This window comes from Lycium ferocissimum, unplaced genomic scaffold (genome assembly GCF_029784015.1).
Source record: "Lycium ferocissimum isolate CSIRO_LF1 unplaced genomic scaffold, AGI_CSIRO_Lferr_CH_V1 ctg3281, whole genome shotgun sequence".
NCBI lineage: Eukaryota > Viridiplantae > Streptophyta > Magnoliopsida > Solanales > Solanaceae > Lycium > Lycium ferocissimum.
In genome coordinates this window covers 6,969-21,461 of record NW_026725377.1, presented here as the reverse complement: position 1 = coordinate 21,461, position 14,493 = coordinate 6,969, and the positions used below count along the sequence as shown (strand labels likewise).

The following is a 14,493-nucleotide window of genomic DNA, read 5'->3' as shown; positions in this document are numbered from 1 at the left end:
ATTTTCGGGACAGAATGAAAAGAAAAATATGTGACATAAATTAATATTGAGGAAATAGTAAATAGAAGGACAATTTGACGAAAAAAGAAGTAAAGAAACTTGGAATATTAGTTTTTTGTTTCCAAACAATATTAAGTTGGCACTATAAATAATGACAATCTTATTACCATCTTTTTTTGTCATTTTTTGGCTGAAAATTTTCATCTTTTAAGTGTATAAACATGCGTGACGAAAAAAAGAAAATCAATTTTGAAAAATTCATAAAAAAAGTATAAATTTTTAAAATCGAAAAACTAATTTTTTTTAAAATGTGGAAAATATATATTTTTTATTAAAAAAATCTCAAACTAAATCTTGAAAAGCCTAGAAAATTTATTTGTTTTTAATTAAAAAACTTGGACTTTTTAACAATCTGAAAACTAAATAAACTCATTTTTCAAAAAATAATCAAAAATTGAATTTTTGAAAAAAAAATAATACTTATTTTTTTAAGAATAAAGTGGAAAAGCGAATTTTTTTCTAGATTTAAAAACTAATCTAATTTTCAGATTATTTTTTTAAAAAAAAATGGGTTTTCTACATTTTAAAAAAAATCATTCTTTCCAGCTTCTTTTTTAAAGAAGTGTCTTAAAAGAAATGAAAATCGATTTTTTAGGACACTTTTAAAAAAATATCAAGTTTTCATTTTTTATAAAAAAAAATCCATTTTTTACAAATATTTTAATTAAAACCGTAGTTTTTCGGTTTTCGCTTTTCTTTTTTAAAATCAAATATTCCGCATTTAAAATAAATATTTCATTGTTTTTTGTTTCATTTTTTTTCAAAACAATTTATCTAAGGACACATTGAAAATGCACTATAATATTTTACAATGAGGCACATCTTATTGACTACACTCACTCCGGGTCATTTTGTAATAAAACCCATTTAGCCGAGTTTAGTCATTACCAAATTTCTTTTTGTAGTGCAACTTATAAACTTTACATGGTCTTAGCCACATTATTGGCTTCCCCTTCCTTATCCTTAAGTAGCTGCATGACATCTTCAATCAACAATTTGATATTCAAATATGACGAACCCTCTTCTTGTATCGTCTTCTTTGACATATGTGCTAGTTCCTTTGCTCTTTTTCTTATTTCTTCACCCTCTAATCCTTTATCCATTGGTTGGTCTATTACTTTTTTGACTTGATACATGTTAACTAACACTCCATTCTTCTCTTCATTCCAAGAGTTAATACTTACTTCAACCCCAACTCGAATCCCAATCTTCAGAATATTTACGATGAATTTTTCATTGTAAAATTGTTCGGCGAACAAAGGAAAAGTAATCATCGGTACGCCACATGAAATTCCTTCTAAAGTCGAATTCCATCCACAATGTGTCAGGAATCCTCCAACAGATGGATGAGATAATATTAAAACTTGTGGGGCCCAACCTCGAATAATCATCCCTCTTCCTTTCACCTTCTCTTCGAAATTTTCATCTCTTAGCCATTTTTCGACTTCTAATGTAAAATTAAGCTCTCTGATTATCCAAATGAAAGGAAAATTTGATGACACCAAGCCTAATCCAATTTCCTTCATTTGCAAGGATGAAATCCGAGAAAGGCTACCGAAACAAGCATAAATGACTGATTTTGGCTTCATAGAATCAAGCCAATTCAAACAATTACTATGCACATCAATAGAGGCCTTGTTGCCTCTATCAACCATCTCAACCATTTCTTTGTTACACAATGATACTGGACCAACACAAAATACTTTGTTCAGAACTTTCTTGTATGCATCAACATACCATGGTTCTAATTCCTCAAAAGTATTGATCAAAATACCTCTTGCTAAATCTTGAGACTGATTAATTTTGTCTATAATACTTTGCATATCTTGAGATTGCTTTTTTATAGTGCCATTCAATGTTTGACCTTTTGTGAACTCAATCTTGTGTGGAACATTAGGTATCACGAATGAATCAGAATCCAACACAAAGTTATCTTGTATTTTTGTCAGATTTAGTATGTGAGAACAATAGAGAGTGAAACAAGAGACAGTTTGGAATATATACCTTGGAATCTTGAACTTATTAGCAACTTCTTGAGTCCAAATGAGCGGACTAGTGGAAATGATACAACTTGGCTTTGGTTTCAAACCTTGAATCAATTTCTCTAGTGGTTCTTGCATCATTTCACTAGCCAAGAAGAAATCTTTAAACAACTCTAGAGAAGTGAGTGTGTCCAAGTTTTCACATCCTTGAGGCAATCCAACTTCTTGGCTTGGGAAATGAAGAGGAATTAGTTGGATTTTTAGATTGGATATTAAAGCATGAGTGACTATAGATTTGTACCTTTGTGCATTGAGAGGTGTTGTGATAATGGAGACAGTGAGTCCATGAAGGGCTAGTAATTTTGCAAAGTATGTTAATGGTATAATATGGCTTTGAGACATTAAAGGTATCAAAAGAAAATGAAGTTGTTTAGATAGGGAAGAAGCCATTGCGGGGAGGCTTAGTTTGGTCAAGTGTAGAAGGAAATAACAGTCACAACCCTTGTTTGTAAAGGGGAGAAGTTATATGAAATTTATATAACTGCACTAAAGGTTATGGTGGGGCGACAAGCAGAAGCGATATGCAATACATATTATGGTTCGGCAGAACCATTAATTTCGATGTAAACTTTGTATTTATGTTAAAAATCGACTTAATATATGTATAAATAATCTATTGTGAACCGTGTAAGTGAAAAAGGCGGTAATTTTAGAACCTATCAGCTTAAAATCATGCATCTATCTCTGGCGGTAAGTATTCTTCCATCCTTAATCAAAGATCTCAGATTAATCGACCACTGAAAATGAATTCACCTTTAATAGCGAGCGTTTTACCAAAATGAGACTTTTAGACTCGTATTCGAATTAGTTGGACCCAAAGCGGATACCGAAACCAGAGTTAAGAAATAATTTTTACTATATACAACTAAGGAAAGTAGTATTGAGATTTGTGGCAGTTAAGTATATTATATTTTAACTTATACAGAAGCATGAGTTTGGAGGTGGTATCGTCGTCCACCTCCAACTCGTGTTAAAAAAAAAAAAAATGTGAACTCCATATTAAAAAATCAAGCAATATTCATGTAATTCCCAAAGTATCCCCATTAAGTCAATAATGGTGGATTCATTGCCACATGCATATCAACCCATTAGTGGGAGCAAATGAAATCATTGTACAGCAAAAAACGTGGACCCCATATTATTGCTTTTCTTCAAAAGGTTAATTAGCCAAACCATACAATTTCCTTTCTTTTCTTATATTAGCCTAAGATCTAATCTAGATATTTAACTGTTGTATTTGTTATTCCGCCATGTCATTTATTTGTTATGTTTACTAAAATAAATATACTTAAAATATTTATATTTTAAAATAAGATAGAATTTAATTACTTTTTCATTTTTATTCTTACTCTAATAAATGTGAAAAGAGATTAATGTCGTAAAAGAAAAAATAATATTAAATGGAGGTCAAATAATCAATAAGGTAAATTAGTCAAATTATAATTCTAATTGACGTTTCCTTAAAAAAAATGTGCAAAAGACAACACAACAAGTAAAATGAGCTAAACCAAGAATATTCACCAAAAATTAAAAAGTAGTAGTTCTTCGTTTAAATAGAAAATCAAATTTCTACTTTGTTTCATTTTAAACATGTACATTAATTTAATAATTTGAACTAATGTAAATTTGATTTAATTTTAGAATTATCCAAATAAAAATTTGATAAAAAATAATAAGTATTGTTTAGGTCCAATCTACATACATTAATAAAAGAATATTTTACACCTTTAAATTAATCGAATTAAAACTCAAGTTATCAACTGATGCTTAAATATTGCTATTGTTTTGTCTCAAAGAGAGGAAAATAGTTTCCTTTTAAACAAGTCTTCTCTTTTAAAAAGTATTAATAAATTTTTGCAAACTTTGTATTCGTAGCAAACACTAATATAATAAAGTTTTGGATAAACTTACAAGATTATTAATCGGAGCACAAACTACTATAATTAAACTTTAGTAGAATTTAAATTAAATTTTAAAGAAAATAATTTAATAATGAATAAAATATATTAATAACTAAACCTCCGTTAATAGTCCGCTTAACCAAGAATTTAAATTAAATTTTAAAGAAAATACATTTATGATGTGTGATTCTAGGTAAGGGTTCTATATTATCCTAAAGGGAAGGGGTTAGGCATCCTTTAGAATCCGTTAACTTACGGTTATCCGGCCAAACTTAGGTTAATTAATTAAGGCTAAAGATGCGAATGCGGTTTTGAATTTTAAGAAAAATGTCTAAAAATATTGCTAAGATTTTAAAGAAAATATGTGATGATATTTGTGTAAAATAAAATTTAGAGAAAATAATAATTTGCATAAAAGATGAGTTTAAATGCTATTTAAAATAAGACTTATAAAAGTGGCTAAGATTTAAATGAGAGATTAATGATGCTATTTAAGATAATGCTTGTAGAAAAAATATAAGAACTTGCATAAAAGAAGATTTTAAATGCTTTTTAAAATAAAGCTTATAAAAATTATGTTGCTATTGCTTCAAAGGGAAGTATAATAATGCTAAAATAAGATTTGCAAAATATAATAATTTATATATAAGTAGAAGAAAATACAGTTTATGCAGTATTTTAATAAATATTTGAAAGAACTCCAATGATGAGATATTAATTGATTTTGCAATTTAGGAGTATAAACAAAATATCAAAATAGCTAATGAGTTTTGTTTATCCCTTTTATTAACTATACTTTAAAAATATGCGTGATTGACTCAAAACTTTAAAAATTATCCAAAAATATGCTTGAGTTTATATTTGTGTGTTAGTGACATTTTGAAATGTATATTATAGTAAGGACAAGATATGATTCCTTTTACTTAAAATATAAAGTCATGCCATTTTGCAAATTAATTATTCTAAAAATAAATATTAGACATTTTTAACATGAAAGGAAGAGAGTAAAACTTATGGAATTAATTTTAGTCTTTCTTAAACTAACTACCCTTTACTAAAGCTAACCCGCTAAATTTACTAGAATTTATCTAAGCTAAGAAAATGAGAACAAAGTAAAATGTTAGTCATACAAGGCAAATTAAATGCATAAAAGAATAAAAATAGAGGAAGGGATAATTTCAATGGGCTTAGCCCATTTTAAAAGAGCTGCTGCAATTAGGCTTGGGCTCAAGCCCATTTTAAAGCTGCTGCGGTCTGTTTTGCTGCTGTTGGGCCTTGGCCCAATATAACTTTTATAAACTGCTGCGGATTGTGCTGCTGTATGGGCTTCGGCCCCAGGATCATTTTTTATGTAGCTGATGGGGGTGACTCGACAAGATGGCGTTGGACTTGCAGCCCAACTCCGAATGCGGGAGAAGAACGAGTCCCTCGGACTCGTATGCGGTGGTCATGCATAAAAAAAATGAAAGAAAAGGATTAGAATAAAGAACTCTTATCTTTAACGGAATAAGTAAAATAAGCATCATATCCTTTTTCAAAAAAAAAAAATATTTCTAACTTCTGAGTGGTGTTTCCCTGATTCCAAAACAGAGGAGGGAGTGATAGGCATATATATGTATGGCACAATATCTTGACCTTAAAAAAACAAATCACGCAATTCCCAAATTAAGCAAACAAGTTAGGCCACCTTGAGTGTAATTTTATGCAAATTATAATACTGAGCAGAACAGACCCAATGACTAAGCATAGTTTCCTGCCAACTACCACACTAGGCAAATAAACTAACTGACTAAACACAGTTCATACCAGCTACAATATTAAGCAAAACAAACTACCTAACTAAGTACATAACAAAACAACCATGACTGCATAGAAACCCAAAACCAAAATAAATAAGAGGATGGACCAGATCTGCTCCACTTTATTAAACTCAAGGAATGATATATACTCAGGTATGTATTGGACAACAATCGACTTATTCGAAACAAGAAGGATAATTTGGGTTAAGAACACATTAAAACATAATAAACATCAACTTCTAAACTTCATCAGACCAATCATAGCATTACATCCACCATAATAATAGACCAACAGAACCAATATTCAAACAGATAATAATCTAAACCAGACTAACACATACTTGCAGTCAGATTCAAGAATTAACATATCGGGACCCTACTTTAGATTATTCAACTAACACAAGATACATGCTTAACATGGACAGATCACACAATGCTCTCGGATATGTTTAAACTAACAGGCTTGCTATAAGTATAATGCAAACTAAATATCAATCAAGAGCATTCAAACGTGTCTCCCAAACTGAACCAAAACACAATGAAGACAAACTAACAACAAACAACTAAGATAGTGAAGCTACATCATGTAAACATTTAAATACACCCTAGCGAATTAAGCATGGAAAACACACTAATATGGGGGATAGCTAATCAGTAAAGGAGTTTCATATAGGGGCCAATGACTCAAGCTGCTACTAATCAACTGCTTTGCAGGTATAAGTGACCATTAGGCATGACCAAATATAAACATTGCTACCTAGCAACCGAACATAAGATCTAATCCAAAGCTAATAACTAATCAGACTTACCAATATTGACAGATTCAATAGTGAACCATTGACTAAAACATTACCAAATAGGACTCAAGATCATAAAGATACTTAGACATATACAAAACATAACCAACCTTTTCTTTAAATCTGAAAAAATATCATTAAGTGTATAGATAGTTCATGAAGACAAACAAAACCTCCTAGATGATATTAAGAACCTAAACTTTCTTCTTTTTAAAGCAAGAGGTGAAAGAAGAATGCCAAGCATAGATATATGACTAAAGAGGGGCATTTTGAACATGGACACAGGCCAATACTTAACTTAAACTAACATACGCTTAGTCGAATAGCAACTGACTAATCCAAATTAGAATACATTTTTATGTAAGATTCAAATCCCATCTCTGTTTTACTCTTCCTTTTAAGATTCAGCAACCCAAACAACAAGCTATAACAGTGAACTTATCGAGCAGCAACTGATCAGTCTGAAATTTAAAGAGATATAGGCTTTAGAGTTATTACCCTTTTTTTTTTAGAGCCTACGAGCAGCAGCTGATTTAAAACAGGGAAGAGATCTCAACAGGTCATTTCCAACTTAGACAACATGATATGGGAAATACAAACAGGAATAACAAAAATCCACAGATGAAATGGCTCCTAGAAATTCTATTATTTTTTAGTAATCTGTTTCTTCTAAGAAGGCAGCAGAGCTATAATAGCAACTATACATCAAGTGTAGCATATATACTCATTTTAAGCACCGATTTAAGTAGCAAACAGGTTGCAGCTCGATCACAAGAATATGAGGGACAGCTCATAGCATCAATATGCTTCTTTTAAGAGCAAAGCAACAACTGATGACCAAACTACAACAAGCAATAAATAACCATGGGTAGCAACTGCGAAGTAATGACATGATGAAACTAGTAGAGGGAGAATAATCAACTCTAGATAAAACACAATCCAAGCAACAAACTGAGTGCAACAGTAGGAATGCATCAGGGTCAATTATCACATTCAACAGAAAGGAAATAATCAAGACAAGTCATGGAGCCAGTCACTGTACAAAAACAGATGAGTTCAAAAGCAATTCCAAGAGCAGATGTGGGCAGGAGCAGGAGACAATGCGCAAGTACATACATATGAAATTCACATCATAAAAGACCTTAATGACACAAACAATAATAAAGTCAAACAACACTCCTTTGAAAGGGCAAAGACAAACAGTAAACAGCAGCTGTGGGCAAGGCAAAAGGGAGAAGTATGCAGCTGCTGAGGACAAGCAAAGGCAAATTAGGTCGGCAACCAACTCAAACATTAATGCAGAGCTGAGTGGAGTTTTTCCATATAGTAAGACATAGAGGGAACATTTCAAAGTGGGAAGACACTGCAGCAGACTGACCAAGCTAGGCATGGATCATGTTCAAACAGGCTGTGGACTAAACAGCTTCTAATGAGTACCTCTTAGGACAGTTTTCACTTTAAACAGAGCTTATAGGAATGCCAGTGATTAGGTAAATTTATCTTAGCTCAGGTTAGGTTGAAGCAGTAACTAAACCAGGCTAGACCAACTAATGCATACAAACCAGATAGCAACATTGCATGTATGATTTCTAAACTAAGCTATATATTAAAAAAAACTAATGTTAATCAAATGCTGTCTTAAACTCATAAACTGACTAAATTATAAATTAAGCCGAGAAACATATCAAACAAACAGAGAAACAGAGAAACATATCCAACAAATATATAAAAGGCCCATTAACAGACTAATCTGCCAGAAGTCAATAAAATTGCACTAGGCATCATATTAAGCCAACCAAACAGCCCCCATATGCCTACTAAACATACATAAATTACCAAGAAAATCCAATTAATCACTACGCTAACACTCGACTATCACTTAGGCACAAGTTAAATAGATGGATAAACCACAAAAGCAATAGTCACATAGATATCAAATTTCAGGAGTTGAGTCAACATGAGTTTGCTTGAAGAATGCGCTGACTTTAAACACCAAAATCACCTTAAGCGATAACCAGCAAATGAATGAGCTAATCTCAACAGGCCCAAACAAACATGACTATGTCAAATTAGAGACCAAATCGAATCAGCGAACGACATTGACATATCATGTAATCATTTCATCGTATCTAACCCAAGCAGATTTCGTTCATGTCAGAGTATATTACTTGAATAAACAGAGTGAAAGAGGGACAGTGCCAGCCTGTTTTAATCATATACACAATATGCCTAAGGTATATACACCATGATGTGTATATCAGATGTATATCGAATGCATACCTCCCCTTTACCTTGATACCCACCGTATATCCTATGTAATAATATGTATATTCGGCTTTGAATAGGTCCTAACTCCTGAGAATTCAGTCTAAACCTCCGAACTACAGTATACGTCCTCGAATTCGTTTTAGCAATTAATATTCTATCCTAACAGTTCCCAAACATCAAAACAAATAACGTGACGACAAAGAAACTACATAACTAGAAAATAGCAGAATCAGCTAAAAATTTAACTAGAAGCAGAAACTGAAGATTATAAGTAATAAATGTATCGAGTTTTACCTTTTTTGTGCGCAGCGAAGTAAGGCTTCGAGTCTCCGATCTACCTCGAAGACTATCAAGTCCGGGCTGGCGATGCTCGGATTCAAGACGAACAATAAGGGGGCAAAACAGAAAAGAATTTAATGCTTGGGTCGATATCTAGAAAATTAAAACTAGTGTTCAACAGGGAAATTCGTGCGATTAGGGACTGATATTTTCAGGAGTATTCAAAGCTGAAGAAACTGCTTTTCAGGGAGGGTTTTCGCGATCTGTCCTCTAAGACTACCAAATCCGAGCTTGCGATGCTCGGATTCAAAGCGACACCAAGACAAACAAAAACCCAAAAAAAACGACTTACAATTTTGACTTGATATTCAGAAAAAAGGGCTGATGAACTAGTATTGCTTAGGGGATTTTGCGGCTAAAGACTTAGTTTTTTTTTGAGGAATTCTCATCAATCCAAAAATAATCCCCTCCTTAACCGATTCAACTCACCCTTATTTATAGGGTTTTTTCATTCGATTTTAAGGAAAGAGAAAGGAAGTGAAGTGGGTGAAAAGGAGAGAGGAGCGGGGAAGAGCGGCGGTGGTGGGGCGCGGTGGTGAGTGGAGGAGCGGATGAGAGAGAGGGAAAAGAGGAGGCGGGGTGGGGAGAGAGAGAGAGAGAGAGAGGAGGAGCGGGGTGGTGCGGCTGAAAGAAAAGGATGAAAACCTAAAGGGTTTTCATCCGTTTTTGATAGAATTGGGTCGGGTCGTTAGCTTAGTGGACCGGATCAATTTATTGACATGGGCTGATTGTTAAATGGACTGGATCAATTTCCTTTTTGGGCAATTGGTTAAAAATGTGGGCTGGGCGGATGAAAATAATGGGTTAACTGATTTGGGCTTGCTATTTTAAAATATTGGGCTGGATGGAAGAAATTTGTTTTAAAATCTAAATTTCTAAATTTAAATAAGAGACCCATTTTAAATTAATCATATACTGAGTGTGCTAAAATATCCCCAAATATAAAATATGTATTTATTAGTATTTAGATGAAAATAAAATGATGCCGTAATTGCCGTGCGATAATATATTTGAAATTCAACAGTAAGTAAATGCTATTATTAAATTATGCGAAGATAAATGCGATGCGTGTGCATAAGCTGGTAAAAATGCTGAAACGATAAAAAATACGACTTATAATAATACTGGTAATAATAATAATAACAATAATAATAATAATAATAATAATAATAATAATAATAATAATAATAATAATAATAATAATAATAGTAACGGTTGTAAAAGATAATGACAGGATAATGAAATGCCGGTATTAATAAAAGTTAATAATTATAGTAAAAAATGCAAATAATTATTTTTTTGCAAAAAATATTGGAAGCGAAAAAATAGGTATTTCGGAGGAAAGGTGGGACAAAATTGGGTGTCAACAGCTTGTCCCTCTTGGACCGGGAACGATGAAAGAGTTTTCGGGCAAAGACGTTGACTTAGTAGCCTATTTTGTCCCGACCACAAGAAAACGGGGGACTATAAGGATGAAGAAAGAATTGCGGCCGAACTTCGGTTTTCGAGTTGCCTACATATCTCGGGTTGCACGAGAATCAGGCCGTGTGTAGTTCTAGGATGACTACGACACCTATGAAAGACGAATCCCGATTGGTGCGAATCTTCGCAAAATATTGTCCCAGTGTCGAATTATGGAGACACTGGGTATTATGGTAGAGACTTGAAAATTCTGAAAATTGGATACGCTGGAATGCAGGCGGGATATTTGGAATTGGAGATGAGTGTTCGAGGTAGATCTTCGACCCTTGTCGGGAAGTCTGATTTCCTTCCCAACATATTGCCCCAGTTCGCTGCCGAAGAAATAGTTCCACGTTGCGCTAAGCTCCTGCGAAACTTTAGACTAGATAAAATAGTCGGTAAAATAAATGTCAAAATAAAGCGATGTAAAATAAATCCGCAAAACGTAGCCGCAATGATTAAAATAATAGCCTTGCTTGGCTGATGCAAACGAGGTTATGGGCCGAATGATTTATGAAAATGATACCTTTTGGCGATGATTAATGGAAATGGGGCCCTAAACCAGATGACTTATGAAAATGAGGCTTACTAAGCCCGCATGAGGTTTTCCTTTAAAACCCAATGACTGATGAAAATGAGGTTTTAAAACCCAGTATGACTCATGGTGCAAAACATTTACGCGGTGAATTTTAAACATTTGTGCGGTGCGTGCGTTTGAAAGCATTTATGCGAAGCAGTTAAAAGCATTTATGCAGTGCGCGTGCGGTGTATTTTATGCGGACCGAATGAAAGTATTTATGCGGTGCGGGTGCGATGTGCATGTGCAGTGCATTTAAAGCATTTAGCGGAGCAAATGAAAGCATTTGTGCGGTGCGGGTGCATGTGCAGTGCATTTAAAAGCATCTATGCGGAGCAAATGAAAGCATTTGTGCGGTGCGGGTGCAATGTGCATGTGTAGTGTGCGGAGCAAATTGACAGCATTGGTGCGGTGCATGTGCATTTGAAAGCATTTATGCGGAGCAAATGAAAGCATTGGTGCAGTGCGTGTGCATGTGCAGTGCATTTAAAGCATTTATGCGGAGCAAATGAAAGCATTTGTGCAGTGCGTGTGCAGTGTATTTAAAGCATTTGTGCGGAGCAAATTAAAAGCATTGGTGCGGTGCATGTGCAGTGTATTTGAAAGCATTTGCGTAGAGCATTTGAAAGCGATAATGCGTTTAAAATAGTAGTGTGATTCATGTGCGCGTGCGTTTGAAATTATTTATGCGAGCCTTCGAAAACGATAGTGCGTATGTTGTGCATTTGAAAGCATTTTGTGCGAAGCATTTGAAAGCAATAGAAAATATTTGTGCATCGATTCATTTGAAAATCTTTGTAAAATTAAGCATTAATTTATTCGAAAATTTGAGAGTTGTTAGCGTTGAGGGCATAATTAGTCCTAAGAAAACTCAAACCGTTCGGTGCATAGTCCTTGCAAGGTCAGAAACATTACGTACTTTCTTTCCTTTTACAAGAAGCGTGGAATTACTCCTAGATAAAATTAATGCAGGTGTAAAAAAAAAATTAGTGCGATATTATTTCGATATAAAAAAAAATAGTGCAAGCGCGCGATTCGTACAAAATATGTGAGGTAAAAGCTGTGCAAATGCGAGATTAGTACAAAATATTTGAGATAAAACTAGTGCTAGCGTGAGAGTAGTATAAAATATTTGAAATAAAAGTAGCATTAGTGTGCAATTAGTACGAAAATCATTCAAGGTAAAAGTAGTGTGAATGCAAGTGCAATATCAATGCTGTTTTGAAAAAAAAAAAAAAAAATATGTCCAATTTTAAGGCGGACATGCCCAAATAAATTAATACGTCCAATTTTAAGGCGGACATGCCCAAATAAATTAACCAAGTCCTATTATAAAGGCGGACATGCCCAAATTAAAATGATTAGTCAAATATAAGGTATAAGTCACTGTATTGTAGACTTAGGGTAGATAATTTACTTTAAAGTACTTGTCTTGTCTTTATATATTTCTTATGTGTATAAGTACTAATACAAATTATTTCTTGTCAATATAGATTTCTTAACCGTACTTATATAACGTAATTAATTGATTCTTGATTTGTATATCAGTTATATACGTATATTCTTAATTACATATATAAAAAAAATAAACAATACGTAGAAATACACAATTCCGGATTATTTTATATTTTTTTTTTTTTTTTTTTTTTTTTTTTTTTCAATTGATTTTTGTGGCCGACAAGCTTTATAAAAAGCAGCCATCCACTTTTCAAAAAGTATTTACCCCCTCAGGTAAAATCCATGTGGCCGACAATTTTTATGAAAAGAGCTGTCCACTTTCACGAAAGCAAAAGCAGATGGCATCTTCAAGATCAGCCGTCCACTTGGATTATTCGAGTGATGTACATGATAGAACCATGCACTTTCATATAGAACCGATAATATGCCTCTAGGATCCTTCTTTGTGAATCCAATCCAAGAAAAAATGCAAGGTAATTCAGGACACTACGCTATCGATCATCAGTATGATTTCGCTTTTGATGCTGCTAACAATCCTTTGATGATGGATTGTACTCTTGAAGATCCATTTTATTCATCTTTTTATAACCCTACCCCAGGTGATGGTCATATTCTGAATATCTATTTGTATACACTAATAGTATTTGTTCTAAATAAGTTAGCTAATGTGTTATAATGTTATGGGTGCAGGGATGTGGGGTGAAATGAGTGGTGGATTTGGATTAAGTACCCAATTACTTGAGAGAACTGAGAACCAGGAATTGTTGTTATGTGACAACAATCAAGAAGAGATAATGACTAATGATCGTGTTGAGGGAATTATAACGGAAAAAGGGAAGCAAAAAATGTTGTCTCGAGAAACAATTTCAAAGTACTTTTATATGCCAATAATTCAAGCGACCAAGGAACTTAATATTGGGGTGACATTTTTGAAGATAAGATGTAGGGATTTGGGAATTCGAAGGTGGCCACATAGGAAGTTAATGAGTCTTCAAACATTAATCAAGAATGTTAAGGTTCACTCTCTATACACACATCTTCTATACACTCTTGTTTCAACTGCATATAATATTATGGTGAAATTTACCTTTTAGTTTATGTAATAATATTAGATTCTCTTAATATTTCGTTTAAAAAAAAAAGAACGTTAAGATTTATTCTCTATATAAACATGTAACCTTTGTTTCGGTTATGAATATTTACAGGAATTGAAGGGGGGGGAAGGAAATGGTATGGAACAAAAGTGGAAGGATGTGATAGATTCATTAGAGGAAGAGAAGAAAAGGATGGAAGAAATTCCAGACATGGAACTTGAGGAGAAAACAAAGAGATTAAGGCAATATTGTTTCGGGGCTAACCACAAGAAGAGAAGGCTTATGGGTATGGCGAGAATTGCGGGCTTCTTTTGGTACTTACCTGCGATAGTGGTCCAGTTGCAGACAATGATGCTGCTATTGGTTATGGCCATAGAGAGGAAGATGATGAAGATGAAGTCATTAAGTTATTTCTTGCTGACTGTTTCACTTCCAGTAGCCCAACCTTGCATGATTGAACTTTGCTTTTATGTTTTTTTTTTTTTTTTTTTTTTTTTTTTTTATGTGTTCCTATTAGCTACTCGAAGAAAGTAGTTGGGACAATGGTACCCTTTCAAAATTCACGTCTTTAAAGAAATTAAGTTGGCTTTATCCTTTGCTTTGTCTGAATCTTGCAATTGCTGACTTGATACTATGCGACATCCTTCAAGAATATGCCCCTGCGTTACTCAAAGAAAATTTGTTAGTGTAAAATAAA

At 33.4% G+C, this 14,493-nt stretch overlaps 2 protein-coding genes across 2 annotated transcripts; one reads left to right on the top strand and one right to left on the bottom strand.

The window, feature by feature from the left end:
* Positions 1-942: 942 nt before the first annotated feature.
* Positions 943-2,542, bottom strand: LOC132044036 (UDP-glycosyltransferase 73C4-like). Its single transcript, XM_059434509.1, has one exon. The coding sequence runs from the start codon at positions 2,490-2,492 to the stop codon at positions 981-983; it is 1,512 nt and encodes a 503-aa protein (XP_059290492.1). The 5' UTR covers positions 2,493-2,542; the 3' UTR covers positions 943-980.
* Positions 2,543-13,168: 10,626 nt separating this feature from the next.
* On the top strand, positions 13,169-14,254 carry LOC132044042 (protein RKD3-like). The gene is made up of 4 exons (XM_059434520.1): positions 13,169-13,301; positions 13,393-13,718; positions 13,908-14,038; positions 14,128-14,254. Exons 1-4 carry the CDS (start codon positions 13,169-13,171, stop codon positions 14,252-14,254), a joined length of 717 nt encoding a protein of 238 aa, XP_059290503.1.
* Positions 14,255-14,493: the final 239 nt, after the last annotated feature.